A 19,662-nucleotide genomic window follows, 5' to 3' on the forward strand; every position below is an offset into this window, starting at 1 on the left:
CCAGACCTGTCATTATGGAGTGCTCACCTAAGATTCACTGGGATGTCCAATCACAGAATCACCCCTGATAGGGGTCATCAGCAGGCCATCAGAATGAGGCCTGATACCAATTGGACAAAGAGATCAAAAGGAAATATGGGAGAAGAATGCCAGTATAGTCCCAATTGGTGCAAAGCTGGGGCATGTTTTGGGATTCCTCAACTTTGTGCCTTCTATTTAAAGGAACGTTTCTTAGCTATGGAACCATTGGTGGAGTTAAAGCCTGGAAGGTGCAACACTTACCTGGAGTTCCAGGGATGCCTGGGAGTCCTGGAATCCCTGGTGTACCAGCAGGTCCAAAGTCACCAGGAGGCCCTGGTCTTCCCCGAGGTCCCTGAATGCCAACTCCTGGCAGGCCAGGTCTCCCTGGGATTCCTTTTCTGCCCAGGACACCTGGGCTACCTACATCACCAGGGTAACCTTCCAAAGCATCGCCCTGGAATACAGGTTATATCATCTGTTCAGACAACTGACCAGGCATCTACCACAACAGCATCTTAGCAAAAAACAACTCCCATCTATAAAAGGTAAAGATACAGTTACCCTATCAGTCCAACGAGAGACAGAAATAGAGAGAGAGAGAGAGTGGGGGTGGGGTGTGTGCAACTGGTGGTCAGTTTAATCTTAGGGTCACCATATCTCATACAGGGAGTAGTTGAGTAAGTGGCACTCCCCATCTATTCAGCACCTATAACAAAGTAACATTTTCCCAAAAATTAAGACAAGTTTGGTCAATGAGATGGATTTAAAGGATCATTCTAAAGGCTGAGAGGTTTGGGGAGGTCATTCCAGGGTTTAGAGCATGAGCACCTGTCAGCTTGGCAGTCACTGCTAGTATAGAGGAGACTGGGGTAGGGTCGGGGCGTTCTTCAGAGCTCAGACCTGGAAAGACATCTATGCTGAGTTCATCGATAATATTGGTCATTGCCCTGCTAATCACTCAGGATTGACCACATCAGCTTGTGCTACACTCTAACTGAAACATACATACAACATCAACGCTGCAGCTTTATGCATACAGTACAACACCAGAGCTCCAATGCCTACAATATTAACACTGTCACTCTAGCATGTACAACACTGAACCTCCAATGCCTACAGTATCAACACTGCAGCTCCAGCATGTACAACACAACACCGCAGCTAAAATAGATATGACACAACACCGTTGCTCAACTGCATACAATGCTGCAGCTCCAAAACATGCAACATAACACCACAGCTCCAATGCATTCAATATCAACACTGTAGTTCTAACACAGACAACACTGCAGCTCTAAAACATATAACACAATACTAAAGCTCCAGCGCATATAACACTGCAGCTCCAGCGCATACAACAGTAACACACCAGCTGAAGCAAATACAACAACACTGCATATGCAACACACAAAACGCAGTAATGCACTTCCAATAGATGTAAATTTAGCCAAGCATTACACATTTTAGCAACATTGCAGCTGCAGCTCATTCAATGACAACATTGCAGCTTCACCACATGGAACAGCGCACTGCACTTACAGCCCATAGGATAGCAACAAGAGCACATCCAGTGCATAAAACATCAACACGGCAGCTGCAGCAAGTTTAATAGCAACCAGTGCAGCTGCAACGCACATTGCACATTGAGTACATACAACAACGCGACAAGCTGCAACAAATTCAGCAGCAGCACAGCAGCTACAGTGCATCCAATGGCAAAACCGCAGCTTCAGCACGTGCAGCAGAAAGAGCAACTGATCTGCATAAACCATCTGTGGCTGCAGCATGTGGAGGACCATCAATACATTTACAACAACAGCCCTGAGGCTGCAAAGGAGAATAATCTGAGCAAATCCAGTGTCAAGAGAAGTGGAGTTTGTGAGTGGGGATGTGATTAGAGTCACTGAGGTGGGAGCAGCACTGCTCAGGTGGATCAGAGGATAATATGTCAAAGGATGAAGCCAATCGTTCCTTTGTGTTCTAGCTGTCTTTTTGTTTTGCAAATGCTATGCCATCAGACTCATTCTCCCTGCACTTCCCCTGAAATCCTGCATGTTTCTCCTGACCAAACAGTTATCCAGTTCCCATTGGGAAAATACGCTTGAATTTGCTTCCACCACCCTGACATATGAATATCTATCTGCTCCGTAAACTGTACAATGTGTTCAGTCAGGTTTGCAGAGGTGATTAGGAAGTCAATGCAGTAACTTACTGGGATTCCTGGATATCCTTGTCTGCCTGGTTTCCCATCATTTCCTGGAATACCAGGCTCTCCGGGTCGTCCTGTTAATCCTGGATGTCCTTGCTCTCCTTTGGAACCTTCATGAAGAGGCATTGGACAGTTAACTTCCACCTTGTTTGGAATTTGAGTATGTGTGACTGAATTGTGAGTCAATTCTTCTCACCATGAGAACAATGGATGGAACACCATCCAAAACCCTGGACACAAAATTGGTTGGAGCTGAGTTGGGGATGCAGGGCTGATGATTTGTGAGTTGCAGATCAGTTCTCATCTACTGGAGTTACTCCAGTGCTGCTTCATCCCTGCTATGGTCAGGGGAGGAACCAGCGGAATGGCTGGGAAATTAGGTCTCCAGCCAGCATGCTGTCTCTAAAGAGGCTGTGATTATTAAAAGAAGCTGATACATCTGAAACCATGGCTGAAGGGACTTCAGTTGAAGGATTTGAATTGGGCTGAAGGGTCTGTTTCTGTGCTGTATGACTCTTTGACCCCATTAGAGAATTGCTTAATTTAATGACATTACCGCTGGATGCTCTGCAGTTTGGGTCTAAGAGGGAGTCAATGTTTCTCCTGATGGAGGAGAAATATTCCAGGAATTGCCTGAAGTGGGAATTGGAGCTTATCTCTTGGGACCCCACTACCCAAGACTTGCACTGGGCAGCAATGTGAGCAAACATATGCATACCTTGAAATGCGTGTGAGTATCAGTGAATGAGTTCTCACTTGATAGCATCACAACAACAATTTGTCATCCTGCTTCATACACCAATCTCTGTCACTCACCCAACAGCACTCACTCACTGACACTCAGGACTGACACAGAACAGTTGAACACCACCTCTCATCCACAGGTCTACAATACGGGTGGCACGGTGGCACAGTGGTTTGCACTGCTGCCTCACAGTGCCAGGGACCCAGGTTCAATTCCTACCTCAGGCAACTGTCTGTGTGGAGTTTGCACATTCTCTCCATGTTTCCTCCGGGTGGTCTGGTTTCCTCCCACAGTCCAAAGATGTGCAGCTTAGGTGAATTGGCTATGCTAAATTGCCCGTAGTGTTAGGTGAAGGGGTAAATGTAGGGGAATGGGTCTGGATAGGTTGCTCTTTGGAGGGTCGGTGTGGACTTGTTGGGCCGAAGGGCCTGTTTCCACACTGTAAGTAATCTAATACTGACAGCCACACAGCCAACATTCCCTGCCATCTCTACCTCCAACTAGTCAGCACAGAGCCCCACAGTTGCAGACTCTTTGTTCTCTTACTGGAACAGTTTGCTTGTCATGTGAGGGAGAGGCATCAGATCAGAGGGGGAGCTCCATTCGCCTTCCCTGTATCTTTGGGGAGGACCAAGTGAACCCCATCACACAAGTCCACGATAACGCAGCCCCTGATTTCTGCCAAAGCAGACTCTGAGCTGTCAGACATCAGGATAGCAGGACATCAGTGCACAGGGAATACACGGGATGCCATGGGTAGTACTGAGGGAAGCATAGAGATCGACGCCAGAGGATGGAGTTCCTCACTTATCTGTGAATCTCTGTCCTATGAAGCAGATCACAAACTATTGTTTTAACATCTGACCTTGAAGTTTTATAAGTAAACTACCGATACACTTTTTTTTAGAGACATGTCTCATTGCAGCTTAGATATCCCCTTAAATTCATTCCTGTCTTCATATTGGCAACTTATGTTGTCAAGGAAATACAGTCTACACCCTTGGCCCTCAAAATCCTCCGTGACCCTTCCCATCTCTCTGCCTTCCTCCCCTCCACCACTCACCCCCTCCCTGCACCATCCACCCAGCCTCTGCCTTCCCCCCACTCCCTGCACCATCCACCCTCCCTCTGCCTTCCTCTCCTCCACCACTCACCCCCTCCCTGCACCATTCACCCAGCCTCTGCTGTCCTCTCCTCCACCAATCACTCTGTCCCTGCACATCCACCCAGCCCCTACCTTCCCCCACTCCCTGTACCATCCCTCCCAGCCTCTGCCTTCCCCCACTCCCTGCATTATCCATCCCAGCCTTCCTCTCCTCCATCACTCACTCTGTACTTGCACCATCCATCCCAGCCTCAGGCATCCTCTCCTCCTTCTGCCATCTTTTCCATCCTCTCTCCCTCCCTTTTTCATCACCCCTCCCTCCATCATCATCATGTCTCCATTTCCTACTCCAGCCTGCATCATTCTACCCCTCCCACCTCCCAAACCTTTCACACCAGGTACTCTTGATCCACCACATGACTGGTTGTTTTGGTAGCATCATGAGGTGATGTTTGTTGAGCTGCCAATTGAGAAGCATTCTGCCCCGTGTGGCTGCCCTCAATCTGTTACCTTTCGTGGTTATGGTGGAGATGAAAACGGAATCTCCTTTCTGTCCTTTAGGGCCATGAGCTCCAGCCTCACCAGTCACTCCCTGTGAGGAACAATGTGAACAACAAATCAATCACTCAGTCTGCTCGATGTTAAACACTGACAAACCCAGATGTCAGATTAAAACATAATGCAGGTAATGCTTTAAGGTGCACCTCAGATAACAAAGAACTTGCATTGTATTAGCCACTGTGATGAAGTGGCTGAGTGAGCAGCACAGTTGTCTCAGAGCTTCAAGGTTGTGACTTCAAGTATCTCTCCAGAAACTTCTGCAAAATCAGGCAAACATTCCAGAGCAGTGCTGAGGGAGCACTGCACTGTCAGAGGGTCAGTGCTGAGGGAGCACTGCACTGTCAGAGGGTCAGTGCTGAGGAAGCACTGCACCGTCAGAAGGTCAGTGATGAGGGAGCACTGCACTGTCAGAGGGTCAGTACTGAGACAGTGTTGCACTGTCAAAGGCTCAGTACTGAGGGAGAGTTGCACTATCAGAGGCTCAATACTGAGGGAGTGCTGCACTGTCAGAGGGTCAGTGCTGTGGGAGTGCTGCACTGTCGGAGGGTCAGTACTGAGGGAGTGCTGCACTGTCGGAGGGTCAGTACTGAGGGAGTGCTGCACTGTCAGAGGGTCAGTACTGAGGGAATGCTGCACTGTCAGAGGGTCAGTGCTGTGGGAGTGCTGCACTGTCGGAGGGTCAGTACTGAGGGAGTGCTGCACTGTCAGAGGGTCAGTACTGAGGGAGTGCTGCACTGTCAGAGGGTCAGTGCTGAGGGAGTGTTGCACTGTCAGAGGGTCAGGACTGGAAGAGATTATGTTTTTCAGATTAGATATTAAGCAAATATCCTGTTTGTCTTCTCAAGTCAATATAAAAAATCCCCTTGATACTATTTTTCAAGAAAAGTAGGGGTGTTCTGCTTGATGTCCTGCTCAATGCAGCACAGAAATACTGTCTCCATGGCAACCTGCTGGGCACATACCATCTGCCCAATTCCAACATGCCAGGCGTGCTCTCTGTTCAAGTGCATTGAAGGAAAATAAAAGAATAAATTTTGTTGCTTTTTCCAAGTCACTTATCCTGTTCTTTGTGATGAATAATAAGACTAGCAGTGAAAGTTCCATTTGGTAATTCACAAAGTAGTCGATTGAGATTCAGAGAACTTCATTTGAACAACTGATTCATATACAGGTGTCCCAACCCAGGGATAAGATGAAAGTGGGAATACTTACTTGAATCCCTGGTGCTCCAAAAGGACCTGGTGATCCTTCATCTCCCGGCTGCCCATCCACCCCGGGTATGCCTGGATAGCCCGGGGCTCCAGCAGGACCCCGGGGACCAACAGGAGAAGCTCCATCCACATCACAGGCACAATGTCCTCGGTCACCTACAGGAGAGATACGCTGTGAGCTAACAGAATATTGTGCTCCCGAAGGTAGTGAATCCTGAATAGCTACAGTGTACCCTCAGTCCAACAGACTCCCACTGAAATGAATAAAAGTGCAGTGCTTGGTGTTGGAAATGGAGGGGCACGGTTAGTTGGCTGGAATTGAGTCTCACGATAATAGATGCTCAAAGTTGGAAGAATTTTGCAGAATGGGGATTGGGTACAGTCACGTCTGACTCCCGAAATCTGGAGCACAATAACAAGATCACAAACCATAACCTTTAACACAAACACATTGCAATCAATTGTTAATCTCTGTTAGCAGGAATGAGGCGTTAAAATCATCGGTGCAGTCCGAACACTGGGCGGCATGGTGGCTCAGTGGTTAGCACTGCTGCCTCACAGCGCCAGGGACCCAGGTTCAATTCTAGCCTCGAGCGACTGTGTGTGTGGAGTTTGCACATTCCCATATCTGTTTGGGTTTCCTCCAGGTGTTCTGGTTTCTTCCCACAATCCAAAGATGTACAGGTTAGGTGAATTTGCCATGCTAAATTGCCCATAGTGTTCAGGGATGTGTAAGTCAGGGGTAAATATAGGGTGGGGGAATCCATCTGAGTGGGATGCTTTGGGAGGGTCAGTATGGACTTGTTGGATCTGAAGGGTCTGTTTCCACACTGTAGGGATTCTATAATTAGTAGACAAAGCAGCAGTACACTCCTTACTGTTGTACTGGTAATAGTTCTGCAAGGCTTAAGTTCCACCCAATCTGATGATTTTGCATTGGCTTGCGTGGTATTTTGAGGGTTCACAACATTTTATTATTTCTAAGGTGGAAGAAAAATTGATTTGATTGAAATCAGGCCTGTGTTTTTTTTAAAGGTCAGAATTCAGAATGTTGAATCTAACCACAACATTACCAGGAGCCATGTGATTTCAGCTAAATATCTAGCAAGTCACATGGAGAAATAGTTGTCACATTGCTTGCTGACTTGGAGAGTTTCTAACCTCCAGAGGGAGAGAGATAGGAGGCAAACACAGTATCACTCAGAGACAAAGAGGTCTTTAAAACCAAGGTGACCATGGGAACTGTGTCCATGCAGTTGGGTCTAGTGGGAAGCCCCAACAATTAAGACGTTATTGAGGAGAAAGATACAAAAGCAAAACGTTGTGGATGTGTAAGATAGGAAGCTGACCCTGCAAGGCTGGTGATGCCATGAGGCAAGGAAACTCAGGTCAAGTAATAATTGAGCCGTGTCAGACATTTGTTTGAGATGTGTCTGGGTGAGACATTAATGGAAGGAAATAGCATCAAGCGATTGTCAAGAAAATTGCCAAATGGAAAGTGACCCATTGTACCAGCGGAGCAAGACGCCTTAACATGGAGATAGGGTGAAAGGTTGTGTGACTGTATGATTATTGCTCAGATAAAAGGGCTGAATCCTCCTTCTACTTCACAACAACAACATAGTCCTCACCCACAATATAGCCCTCTCCCACAACACAACACGGTCCCCAGCCGCAAGACAGTCCCCACCCGCAACACAGCCCTCACCCTCAACACAGCCCTCACCTGCAACACAGCCCTCACCCTCAACACAGCCCTCACCTGCAACACAGCCCTCACCCGCAACACAGCCCTCACCCTCAACACAGCCCTCACCCTCAACACAGCCCTCACCCGCAACACAGCCCTCACCCGCAACACAGCCCTCACCCTCAACACAGCCCTCACCCGCAACACAGCCCTCACCCGCAACACAGCCCTCACCCTCAACACAGCCCTCACCCGCAACACAGCCCTCACCCGCAACACAGCCCTCACCCAAAACACAGCCCTCACCCGCAACACAGCCCTCACCCGCAACACAGCCCTCACCCTCAACATAGCTCTCACCAGCAACACTGCCCTCACCTGCAACACAGCCCTCACCCGCAACACAGCCCTCACCCACAACACAGCCCTCACCCGCAACACAGCCCTCACCTGCAACACAGCCCTCACCCGCAACACAGCCCCCGCAACACAGCCCTCACCAGGATATCAGCCCTCACCTGCAACACAGCCCTCACCCTCAACACAGCCCTCACCAGCAAATCAGCCCTCACCCACAACACAGCCCTCACCCTCAACATAGCTCTCACCAGCAACACTGCCCTCACCTGCAACACAGCCCCCGCAACACAGTCCTCACCCACAACACAGCCTTCACCCTCAACACAGCCCTCACCAGCAACACAGCCTTCACCTGCAACACAGTCCCCACCCGCAACACAGCCTTCACCAACAACACAGTCCTCACCCGCAACACAGTCCTCACCCGTATAAACAGTCCTCACCAGCAACACAGTCCTCACCCGCAACACTGTCCTCACCCGCAACACAGTCCTCACCCGCATAAACAGTCCCCAGCCGCAAGACAGTCCCCACCCGCAACACAGTCCTCACCCACAACACAGCCCTCACCCTCAACACAGCCCTCACCAGCAAATCAGCCCTCACCAACAACACAGTCCTCACAAGCAACACAGCCCTCACCTGCAACACAGCCCTCACCCGCAACACAGCCCTCACCCGCAACACAGCCCTCACCCACAACACAGCCCTCACCCGCAACACAGCCCCCGCAACACAGCCCTCACCAGGATATCAGCCTTCACCTGCAACACAGCCCTCACCCTCAACACAGCCCTCACCAGCAAATCAGCCCTCACCCACAACACAGCCCTCACCCTCAACATAGCTCTCACCAGCAACACAGCGCTCACCTGCAACACAGCCCCCGCAACACAGTCCTCACCCACAACACAGCCCTCACCCTCAACACAGCCCTCACCAGCAACACAGCCTTCACCTGCAACACAGTCCCCACCCGCAACACAGCCCTCACCAGCAACACAGTCCTCACCCGCAACACAGTCCTCACCCGCATAAACAGTCCTCACCAGCAACACAGTCCTCACCCACAACACAGTCCTCACCCACAACACAGTCCTCACCAGCAACACAGTCCTCACCCGCAACACAGTCCTCACCCGCAACACAGTCCTCACCCGCATAAACAGTCCTCACCAGCAACACAGTCCTCACCCGCAACACAGTCCTCACCTGCATAAACAGTCCTCACCAGCAACACAGTCCTCACCCTCAACACAGTCCTCACCCACAACACAGTCCTCACCCACAACACAGCCCTCACCCGCAAAACAGTCCTCACCCGCAACACAGCCTTCACCCGCAACACAGCCCTCACCCGCAAAACAGTCCTCACCCGCATAAACAGTCCTCACCAGCAACACAGTCCTCACCCGCAACACAGTCCTCACCTGCATAAACAGTCCTCACCAGCAACACAGCCCTCACCTGCAACACAGTCCTCACCCACAACACAGCCCTCACCCGCAACACAGTCCTCACCCGCAACACAGTCATCACCCGCATAAACAGCCCTCACCAACAACACAGTCCTCACCTGCAACACAGTCCTCACCCGCATAAACAGCCCTCACCAACAACACAGTCCTCACCTGCAACACAGTCCTCACCCGCATAAACAGCCCTCACCAACAACACAGTCCTCACCTGCAACACAGTCCTCACCCGCATAAACAGTCCTCACTAGCAACACAGCCCTCACCCGCAACACAGCCCTCACCCACAACACAGCCCTCACCAACAACACAGTCCTCACCTGCAACACAGCCCTCACCTGCAACACAGCCCTCACCAGCAACACAGTCCTCACCCGCATAAACAGTCCTCACCAACAACGCAGTCCTCATCCGCATAAACAGTCCTCACCAAGATCACAGTCCTCACCCGCAACACAGCCCTCACCTGCAACACAGTCCTCACCTGCATAAACAGTCCTCACCAGCAACACAGCCCTCACCCGCAACACAGTCCTCAACCACAACACAGCCCTCACCCACAACACAGCCCTCACCCGCAACACAGCCCTCACCAGTAACACAGTCCTCACCCGCAACACAGCCCTCATCCGCAACACAGTCCTCACCAGCATAAACAGTCCTCACCAGCAACACAGTCCTCACCCGCAACACAGCCCTCACCAACAACACAGTCCTCACCCCCAACACAGCCCTCACCCGCAACACAGCCCTCACCCGCAACACAGCCCTCACCAACAACACAGCCCTCACCAGCAAAACAGCCCTCACCCGCAACACAGCCCTCACCCGCAACACAGTCCTCACCTGCAACACAGCCCTCACCCTCAATACAGCCCTCACCAGCAACACAGCCCTCACCAGCAACATAGTCCTCACCAACAACACAGTCCTCACCTGCAACACAGCCCTCACCTGCAACACAGCCCTCACCAGCAACACAGTCCTCACCCGCATAAACAGTCCTCACCAACAACGCAGTCCTCATCCGCATAAACAGTCCTCACCAAGATCACAGTCCTCACCCGCAACACAGCCCTCACCTGCAACACAGTCCTCACCTGCATAAACAGTCCTCACCAGCAACACAGCCCTCACCCGCAACACAGTCCTCAACCACAACACAGCCCTCACCCACAACACAGCCCTCACCCGCAACACAGCCCTCACCAGTAACACAGTCCTCACCCGCAACACAGCCCTCATCCGCAACACAGTCCTCACCAGCATAAACAGTCCTCACCAGCAACACAGTCCTCACCCGCAACACAGCCCTCACCAACAACACAGTCCTCACCCCCAACACAGCCCTCACCCGCAACACAGCCCTCACCCGCAACACAGCCTTCACCAACAACACAGCCCTCACCAGCAAAACAGCCCTCACCCGCAACACAGCCCTCACCCGCAACACAGTCCTCACCTGCAACACAGCCCTCACCCTCAATACAGCCCTCACCAGCAACACAGCCCTCACCAGCAACATAGTCCTCACCAACAACACAGTCCTCATCAGCAGTGTAGTCCTCACTAGAGTGCAATCTTTCTGAGCTACACAGGGATCTCACCAGCAACGTGCCCTTCAAGAGTAGTGCGGTCCCTATCAGCTGTTTGTTTTGAAATTCCTTCATTATCTTACACTAGTAACATCTGTAAACTCCTTCGTTCTCACAGTCCTCAGAAAAGTTCACTAATCCTGGACTATTGAGCATCCTTGCATGAATTTCTTGAGCTTTCTGGCCATGCCTTCTTCCACCTGGGCCCTACACTCGGGGAATTGCCTCCCACAAAATCTCCAGCTCTCAATCTGTCCTCAAAACCTATTTCTTGAAAAGATTTGGTCAGCTGACCTGATATCTCTGTGGGTAGTTTGGTGTTAAAACGTTGATTACAATGACTGAAACCACCTTTGGAAATATCCTTGTGGATAAAGCTACATTATAAATACAAGTTGAAAATGAACAACTTTCGCTCACGTGAATCTGTCAATCTTGATATCTGTCAATGCAAATTGGGAAGTGTCAGGGAATTGAGTGTTTGTCACAAGCTCAGTTCACATTGTTTCACTGTGAACTGACATAGCTAAAGGGCTATTGCAGGCTACTAAAGAAAAGTGAAGAGAATTTTTAAAAATTCTTAAATGATTGCATGTGTCTCCTAGGGTCTCTCAGATTTGACCTCCAACCAGCCTGATATTTACTAGACCATAAGACCTAGGAGCAGAAATTAGGCCATTCGGCCCATCGAGTTTGCTCCACCATTCAATCATGGCTGATAAGTCTCTCAAGGCGAAAGTGAGGACTGCACATGCTGGAGATTAGAGTCTGGATTAGAGTGGTGCTGGAAAAGCACAGCAGATCAGGCAGCATCTGAGGAGCAGAAAAATCGATGTTTCGGGCAAAAGCCTTTCCTGATGAAGGGTTTTTGCCTGAAATATCGATTTGCCTGTTCCTCGGATGGTGCCTGACCTGCTGTGCTTTTCCAGCACCACTCTAATTTAGGCTATGATAAGTCTCTTAACCCCATTCTCCCGCTTTCTCCCTTGATCCACTGGACAATCAAGAACCAAGCTATCTCAGTCTTAACTATACTCAATGACCTGACCACCACAGCCTTCTGTCACAACGAATTCCATAGATTCACCACTCTCTGGCTGAAGAAGTTTCTCCTTATGTCCATTCTAAAGAGTCTTCCCTTTACTTTAAGGCTATTCCCTTATGTCCTAATCTCTGCTGCCAATGGTCTAATGACGGTGAGATTTGGGCATAAGTGGGACACAGTATTCAGGCTGATCCATAGATATAAACTTGGTGTTTAGGGTGGTCCTGACGCAGTATCTGAACCTCACAATTCCTGTCCTGTTGTGCCTCATTGGGATTACATGCTGTAAATCAGCTTCTGAGCTTGTGAAGACCTGATGGCTCATCCCTCATCCACAGCCCAGACTGTTCAGCTTTCGAGAACCAATCACGTAGTTGTGGTAGGCAGAAGGCTGTGATCGGCAGAAGGCCGTGGTCATCAATGCCTAGTTGATAGTTCACAAACCAATCAGCTATATGTTGCTGGCTGAATGTCCATTGTACACAGCCCTTGGCTCCAGCTCATATGCAAACCATTTATTGCTGTATGAACTGGCAGCTCTGTAAACAATACTTACAAAGAGGGTCAGGTTTTACTGGCTTTCAAAAACTAGAGTAATTCTTCAGGAACCTTTGGTTTGTCAAATAGCCCTTTTCTCAATTCAGTTAAAAATCAAAAATACAGAAAAGAAATGACATAGTCTTCACAGTCCTCAGGGGCATAAGCAATCAAAAGGCCATCTACAATGGGAGCATGAATATAAACATTTTCTGCACAAAAACCTTTTCAATAGACATGTAGAGGTAAGAATCTGATCAGTCTTATTATAATACAGTCATCAGCGAGTTATGGGAGATAGTTTTCATGAAATTTAATATGAGAGGGATCACGTCTTTATTAAGAAGGACAGAAGACTGTTCATAGTTAGAACAAACATTGTCCATAAAATCAGCTGGGGAACTTGGCAGAATTCTGGACACCTCACGTTTGGTCCTGGAGAGGGTTCAGACAGTAGAAATGTTAAAAATTAAGGAGAAGTGTTCCCACTGGCAAGGGGGAGCCGTGAGATAATTAGTGAAACAATCAGAAGGGGAGACACGGGAGTGGGTCCTTTCCATAGTGAGTCATTGTGGTCTGGAATACACGGTTTGATAGGATGATGGAAATAGTTTCAATAGTAATTTTCAACTGGAGGTGGATGTGAAATGGAATAGAGGCGATATACAGGACTATAGAGAAAGAGCGGGAAGTGAGACAAATTGTTCACCTCTTCAAAAGAATGATCACAGGCACAAATAGCTGAATAACTTCGTCTGATGACAATAAAGCTAATTTAATTCACCCAGTGTTTAACCTGACCTCATGTTTTCTCCATGTTCCACCTCTTCCCTCCTCCGTGTTCCTTCTCTCTCTGTGTTCCCCTCTTCCCATGTTCCCTCTGAGTTCTCCCTCTCCCTGTGTTCCCCCCTCCCCATGTTTCTCCCTCTCCCCATGGTCCTCCTCTTCCCATGTTCCCTCTCTTCCCATGTTCCCCCTCCCCCCATTCCCCCTCTCCTCCTGTGTTCCTCCTGACCATGTGATTCTGTTGTCTCCGTGTTTCACATGGTCCCACTATATTTAACATGGGGTTCCTTACCTTTGTCTCCTGGTCTTCCTCTTGGACCAGGGTACCCTCTCTGACCTTCCTCTCCTGGATCTCCAATGAACTCTATTTGGGTGAAACCAGAGAGCAGTTTGTCATTGACAATGTGGAGGTTTTAATTCCTATTTTGAAACATTCACCTATGTGGTAGTGGGGAATAGGAACTCACCTGTGGAACCTATCGGTCCAGGAGGTCCAGGTGGGCCAGGTGGGCCTGATTTCCCTGGAAATCCTGGGAATCCAGGCTGGAGAGCTGGCAAGCCCTGATCACCTTTCTCCCCTTTGGCTCCTGAGAAACCTGGTAAACCTGGTGGTCCTGGGTTACCTGAGAATGTCCAACAGAAGAACATTAATAGTTCACTCCTTTTTGCCCATTTGTCTCTCATTCTTGATTTCAGTTTACCCCTCATTCTGACCTTACCTAGTGAATGATGTTAACTTCCTCCCAACCACACTGACCCCTGTCTATATCTGAGTGCTTGTGATGGTGTGAGTGCGCATGGATCAGAGTGTGCAAAAAGTGACTACTCATAAATTGTTACCCTAAAATCATGCCTTCTCTAAACTTCAAAAATCATATTAGGATTTTTCACTCTATTTTTAATATACTTAGTCAAATATTTATTTTTGAATCAACATGAAAACTCTTGGGTCACACATTGGAAGAACAGTGTACATCCCACCTACGTCAGTAAGAGATGGAGGGAAATACAGTCAGAGTGAAGTTCAATGTAAGCTTGAGGAATGGAATCCCATCTTGCAGCCAGACATTTAACAGCTTTCTGGACTCACACCATGCACTCCGGCCCCATTTAGATTTTCATTTTTAAAAATACCTGAGTCGTGTTTTTCAGACATTTGCTCTTGGACAGAGTTGATGATTATTCTGCAATTGACACCCACTCTTGAACAATGCTTTGTTTCTTCAGTATAGCCATTCCCATCTCCCTTACCTCTTGCTCCATGATGTTTTCCTCACTAAACCTCTCCACTCCTTTAACCTATCTCTTGCTTTCCCTTTCATTCTTCCTCCCTCTCCCAGCTTTTGATGGCATACATCCCATCATATTTCCACATCCCTTCAGTTCTGAGAAGGAATCATATTTGATTGGAAACATTGACCCAAATAACGGAGACCTTTCTTTCTGACATACGCACATTTGGGAACATTAACAACCATCTGTGAATGTACCTGGGAATGGCGCTGTTTCACCAGGGAGACCAGAGGAGCCCTCATGGCCGTAGAAGCCTTCCTCCCCTTTGGGGCCACGCTCTCCTTCTAGTCCTGGCCAACCTTTTGGACCTTGAGACAAGAGAGAAAAGATGCAGGTTATAAAGAAACCAAATGGAAAATAATCTTCACTTCAGCCCACAGGCAGGGATTGATGTGAGGTAAAACTTTTGACTTGATACCTTCCTCCCCCCAACTCAAATCTCACTGTCTTGACATTGGAAATTGGATAAACTGTCTCATCGATACTGCTTCCATCTAGGTCACTGTAACTCCATTGGATCAACAGATTGATTTCCCTCTTTGACAGAATTTCCAATATTTATATCATCTTACTTCTCATGAACCCCCAGATGCTGCCAGAGGAAGTGGTGGAGGCTAGTACAATTGCAACATTTAAAAGGCATCTGGATGGGTTTATGAATAGGAATTGTTTGGAGGGATTTGGGCCAGGAACAGGCAGGTGGGACTAGATTGGGTTGGGATATCTGGTCAGCATGGACGATTTGGACCAAAGGGTCTGTTTTCATGCTGTACATCTCAAGAACTCTGTGTGCCAGTAACATGTAAGAACCTCATTGTCAATCATTCTAGGAATCCAGGCCTAGAATATGACCTCAGCCACATTGTCCTATTGGCTTTTAAGAAGGCTACTTTTGATTGACATCTTGCAGTTTGTTCTCTGTTTGTATACATGATCACAGGATAGAGAGGACTACCTTCCTCATAAACATTTTGTTAAAGGATTGCAGAGAACTGCGAACATTATTATTTTGATCGTTTTGAGTGGTTATATGAAATATTGCAACCTAGTGAATTATTGCTCCAGTTGAGATTATTTCTTTAATAAACCTGATTGGCAGGTTTTGGCTGAGATATGTGCTTTCAGTAGAATGTGTCTTTTGATTGGGAAGACTGGGATCACAAACCACATCTCATATTAAATGTATCTTCTTATTCGACTACAAAAGGGCAGGTTCAAAGCTCAGAGTTCACCCCAGACACTATGCCCAGGAGATAGAAATTTCACTTAATTGGAAGCAAATTTTCCTCGTTGAATGAACAAACAGCTTTTTGAAATGGGCACATTTGCAAATTGAGATCAAGACATGACTTTGTTTCAATACAAAATGGTGGTGGATATTTGTAGCTTTCTTCCACACGAAGATTGTGGATACTGGAGGCCATCAGGATCAAGACTGAGATATGTAATTAAATTTTTAGTACATAAGAAAATCGATATGGAACAAACATGTGTAAAAGGGACAGAAATGAAGATCAGCCATGTACCAAAACAGAGGAACAGTATCAAGAAGCTGAATGGCCCCCTTCTTGAACCATTTTGTTATTCAGTATGTACGCCAGACCAGGTAAGGATGGCAGATTGCTTTCTTTAATGTCATTAATGGACCACATGGGTTTTCAGAACGAGGGTAGCCTTTACACCAGTTTTTGTTTTAATTCCAGATTTTCACCATATGCTCTGCAGTGATTTGAACACTTGACCCCATGGTGTGGTTCGCTAAAACATTAGCCCCACTGACAGTACCTCTACTCCTGACTCGATAAATCAGTCCGTGCATTTACTGTTACTCAGTTCCTGCTGCCTTTGGAGAACAAATTTCACGCCTCATGCATTTAATTTCCTTTCTGTATCTGAGGAAAGTTCTCTCACCTTTGGGAATTAATCCAGTAAATGTGATGGACTGGCCAGGTTGGCCTGGGTCACCTCGGTCACCCTGTAAAAGGAGGACAAGACATCAGGGAAAACATTTCATTCCATTTGTTCAGCTCTGCTATAAACAAGACACGGAAGCATGATGTGAACACATTCAACATTCCTCTTCAGTCCTTGGGGGAAGGTGACTATAAGAGTGTATTGCTCACTCATTACAACATATATCAGGCTTCACTCTAATCAAACTAGTGGAATGAGAAATGTGCGACTCAGTTAATCTACTCTGACGGATCTTCTCCCAGGTGGTGAACACAGATATTTACACTAAGCCATCTCCCACGACACAACACTGCTCTCAGCTAAATCAAACCTTCTGTTCACAAAATGGTTGGGGAATGGGGTCAAGGTTGACGGCATCAGATTAACAGCAAGGCTGAGAAAGTGAAAGGTCTCCCCTGTGCTCCGATATCTCCAACCGAACAACTTCTAAATCATGTTGAGCTGTGATTTGAGTGTAGAGGAGGGAGGCGGCACAGGTTAATGCTCTGTGAGGAAGGACAGAGCGAGGGTTAATGTTGTGAGGAGGGACAGAGTGAGGGTTAATGTTGTGAGGAGGGACAGAGTGAGGGTTAACTCTGTGAGGAGGGAGTGAAAGTAAGGGCTAAGTCAGTGAGGAGGGAGAGAGTGAGGATTAACTCAGTGAGGAGGGAGAGATTGAGGGTTAACTCCATGTGAGGAGAGACAGAGTGAGGGTTAAGTAGGTGAGGAGGGAGATAGGCGAGGATTAACTCAGTGAGAAGGGAGAAAGAGTGAGGATAAACTCTCTGTGAGGGGGAGAGAGTGAGGGTTAATGCTGTGAGGAGGGACAGAGTCAGGGTTAACTCTGTGAGGAGGGAGTGAAAGTAAGGGCTAAGTCAGTGAGGAGGAAGAGAGTGAGGATTAACTCAGTGAGGAGGGAGAGATTGAGGGTTAACTCTGTGTGAGGATGGAGAGAGTGAGGGTTAACTCCATGTGAGGAGAGACAGAGTGAGGGTTAAGTAGGTGAGGAGGTAGATAGCGAGGATTAGCTCAGTGAGAAGGGAGAAAGAGTGAGGATAAACTCTCTGTAAGGGGGGAGAGAGTGAAGGTTAACTCTGTGTGAGGACGGAGAGAGTGAGGTTAAGTCAGTGAGGAGGGAGAGAGAGTGAGGATTAATTCTTGGTGAGTAAGGAGAGAGAGTGAGGGTGAACTCACCGAGGAGGGAGAGGGAGGGTTTACTCTCAGTCTCCTTCATTTGCTTTTCAGGATTGCACAATTTCTCGATAGGATTTTGAAGACCACTCGGGGTGGGGTTGGGTTGTACATTTCCAGAGCTCTGAGCTAATAGTAATGAGATATAAATGGTCTTGAGCCTCAACATTACGGCCGAGTTGGCCTGAAGGACATGGGTAAGAGTGGAATTTTTGCTGAGCAAAAGGGTATTTCAGAAATAAAAGTACAAAACACTGATTCAATTCAGTTATTCAGCTGAGAAAGTAACCAACAAGTGTTTGACTTCAACTTCCCGCAGATGTTGTGGTGCCATGCTTTGGGACATGCAATGGGCACAATGTGCACATCCCTGGGGTTTCACTGTTGAACTGTCCCAAAATGTGAGAAAACCATAAAACAAAGGAATTGGGATGGGGCAAAGACAAAGGCAGAGTGGGGTAAACAATTTGCATTGTCCTTGACTTTCTGAATTAATATGCCCACATCCTGTGTGACTATCCATGTGGAGTTTGCCCATTCTCCCTGTGTCTGTGTGGGTTTCCCTTAGGTGCTCCGGTTTCCTCCCACAGTCCAAAGATGTGCAGGTTAGGTGGATTGGCCATGCTAAATTGCCCAGAGTGTCATGGGAAATATGCAAGATAGGTTAGGGCACGGGCTCTGGATGGGACACTCTTTGGAGGGTTGGTGTGGACTCGATGGGCCAAATGGCCCACTTCCACCCTGTAAGGATTCTATGATAAATGAGAACAAGGTGACAACTCTCAATTCAATCCAATGATCAGAATTGGAAACTAATGCAAATTACCTTCAATCCTGGTTGACCATTAAACCCGGGAAGACCTGGGATACCTGGGAGACCCTGAAAATAACAGAAAAAACAGTCTGAAGACACCAGGAATACATTCAATTCAATGGAGTGAGGTGATTCCCTCATGATACAAATTAAAACCAGTTTAGGGCAGAGTTGTATCATTTGTTGAGTTAACATCCTCTTTGTTAGGGAAGATCATTGCTCAAAGGAACCTCTTACCTAGAAATCTCAAAGGAATAGGGACTCTGTAATCCAGATGTTCCAGGCAATTATAGGGGAGGGGTGCTCACTGAGACAGATGTTCTAGACCCACAGGTTAGGGTTAGGGTTAGACATCCAGATTCTGGATTAGTGGTGCTGGAAGAGCACAGCAGTTCAGGCAGCATCCAAAGTGCAGCGAAATCGACGTTTCGGGCAAAAGCCCTTCATCAGGAGCGCTTCAGGCTTACTGCCCGTATTCCTGATTATGGGCTTTTGTCTGAAATGTCCATTTTGCAGCACTTTGGATGCTGCCTGAACTGCTGTGCTCTTCCAGCACCACTAATCCAGAATCTGGTTTCCAGCATCTGCAGTCATCGTTTTACCTCTTAGACATGCAGATGTTGGAGACTGTGTTTCCTAGAACAGATGTTTCTGCTTCAGAGCGCTAGCTGATCACCAGAACTGTACTGAAGTCGGCTACTGTTAAGGAAAATGTACAACTTGAAGTCTAGTTTATATTTTTCAAATTTTTATGTTAAGAAGGGGTAGGGCACAGATTATCATTTTCCCAGTCAGGAATCATGTTTTGTTTGCTTGTATTTTAATGAGATTTTATAACTCCAATTGTTAACAATTCAGTTCATTTTAAAAAAAAAAGTAGAGGGTAAAAAGACAGAGAGTTAGCAAGTCTGTGTGTTGGTGTGCTAGCGTGTGGAGGCTGAAGTGTTAAACTCTCCAGTAAGGAATCTGGTAAGAAAACTAATGGGAACTGAGCTTAGGGAGCTCTTGTATTTGCTCTGAAATTAAGGTAATATTGAGTTAGTTGTTTGCTTTGGTGTCCCAGGGAGAGCT

General features: G+C 47.6%; 1 protein-coding gene across 2 annotated transcripts in view; it reads right to left on the reverse strand.

The window, feature by feature from the left end:
• Positions 1-19,662, reverse strand: part of LOC132816367 (collagen alpha-6(IV) chain-like) — a 206,216-nt gene that overhangs the window by 60,312 nt on the left and 126,242 nt on the right. Inside the window, exons 17-25 of one of the 2 annotated variants that reach the window (XM_060825833.1) lie at positions 18,604-18,657; positions 16,545-16,608; positions 14,831-14,941; positions 13,808-13,963; positions 13,633-13,704; positions 5,854-6,008; positions 4,591-4,672; positions 2,234-2,340; positions 283-475 (exon numbers count right to left, since the gene is read on the reverse strand). In XM_060825833.1, the coding sequence (XP_060681816.1) occupies positions 283-475; positions 2,234-2,340; positions 4,591-4,672; positions 5,854-6,008; positions 13,633-13,704; positions 13,808-13,963; positions 14,831-14,941; positions 16,545-16,608; positions 18,604-18,657 (994 nt within the window). The remainder of the gene's footprint in view (positions 1-282; positions 476-2,233; positions 2,341-4,590; positions 4,673-5,853; positions 6,009-13,632; positions 13,705-13,807; positions 13,964-14,830; positions 14,942-16,544; positions 16,609-18,603; positions 18,658-19,662) is intronic. The other variant, XM_060825834.1, reaches the window with a different exon arrangement.

This window comes from Hemiscyllium ocellatum, chromosome 6 (genome assembly GCF_020745735.1).
Source record: "Hemiscyllium ocellatum isolate sHemOce1 chromosome 6, sHemOce1.pat.X.cur, whole genome shotgun sequence".
Classification (NCBI taxonomy): domain Eukaryota; kingdom Metazoa; phylum Chordata; class Chondrichthyes; order Orectolobiformes; family Hemiscylliidae; genus Hemiscyllium; species Hemiscyllium ocellatum.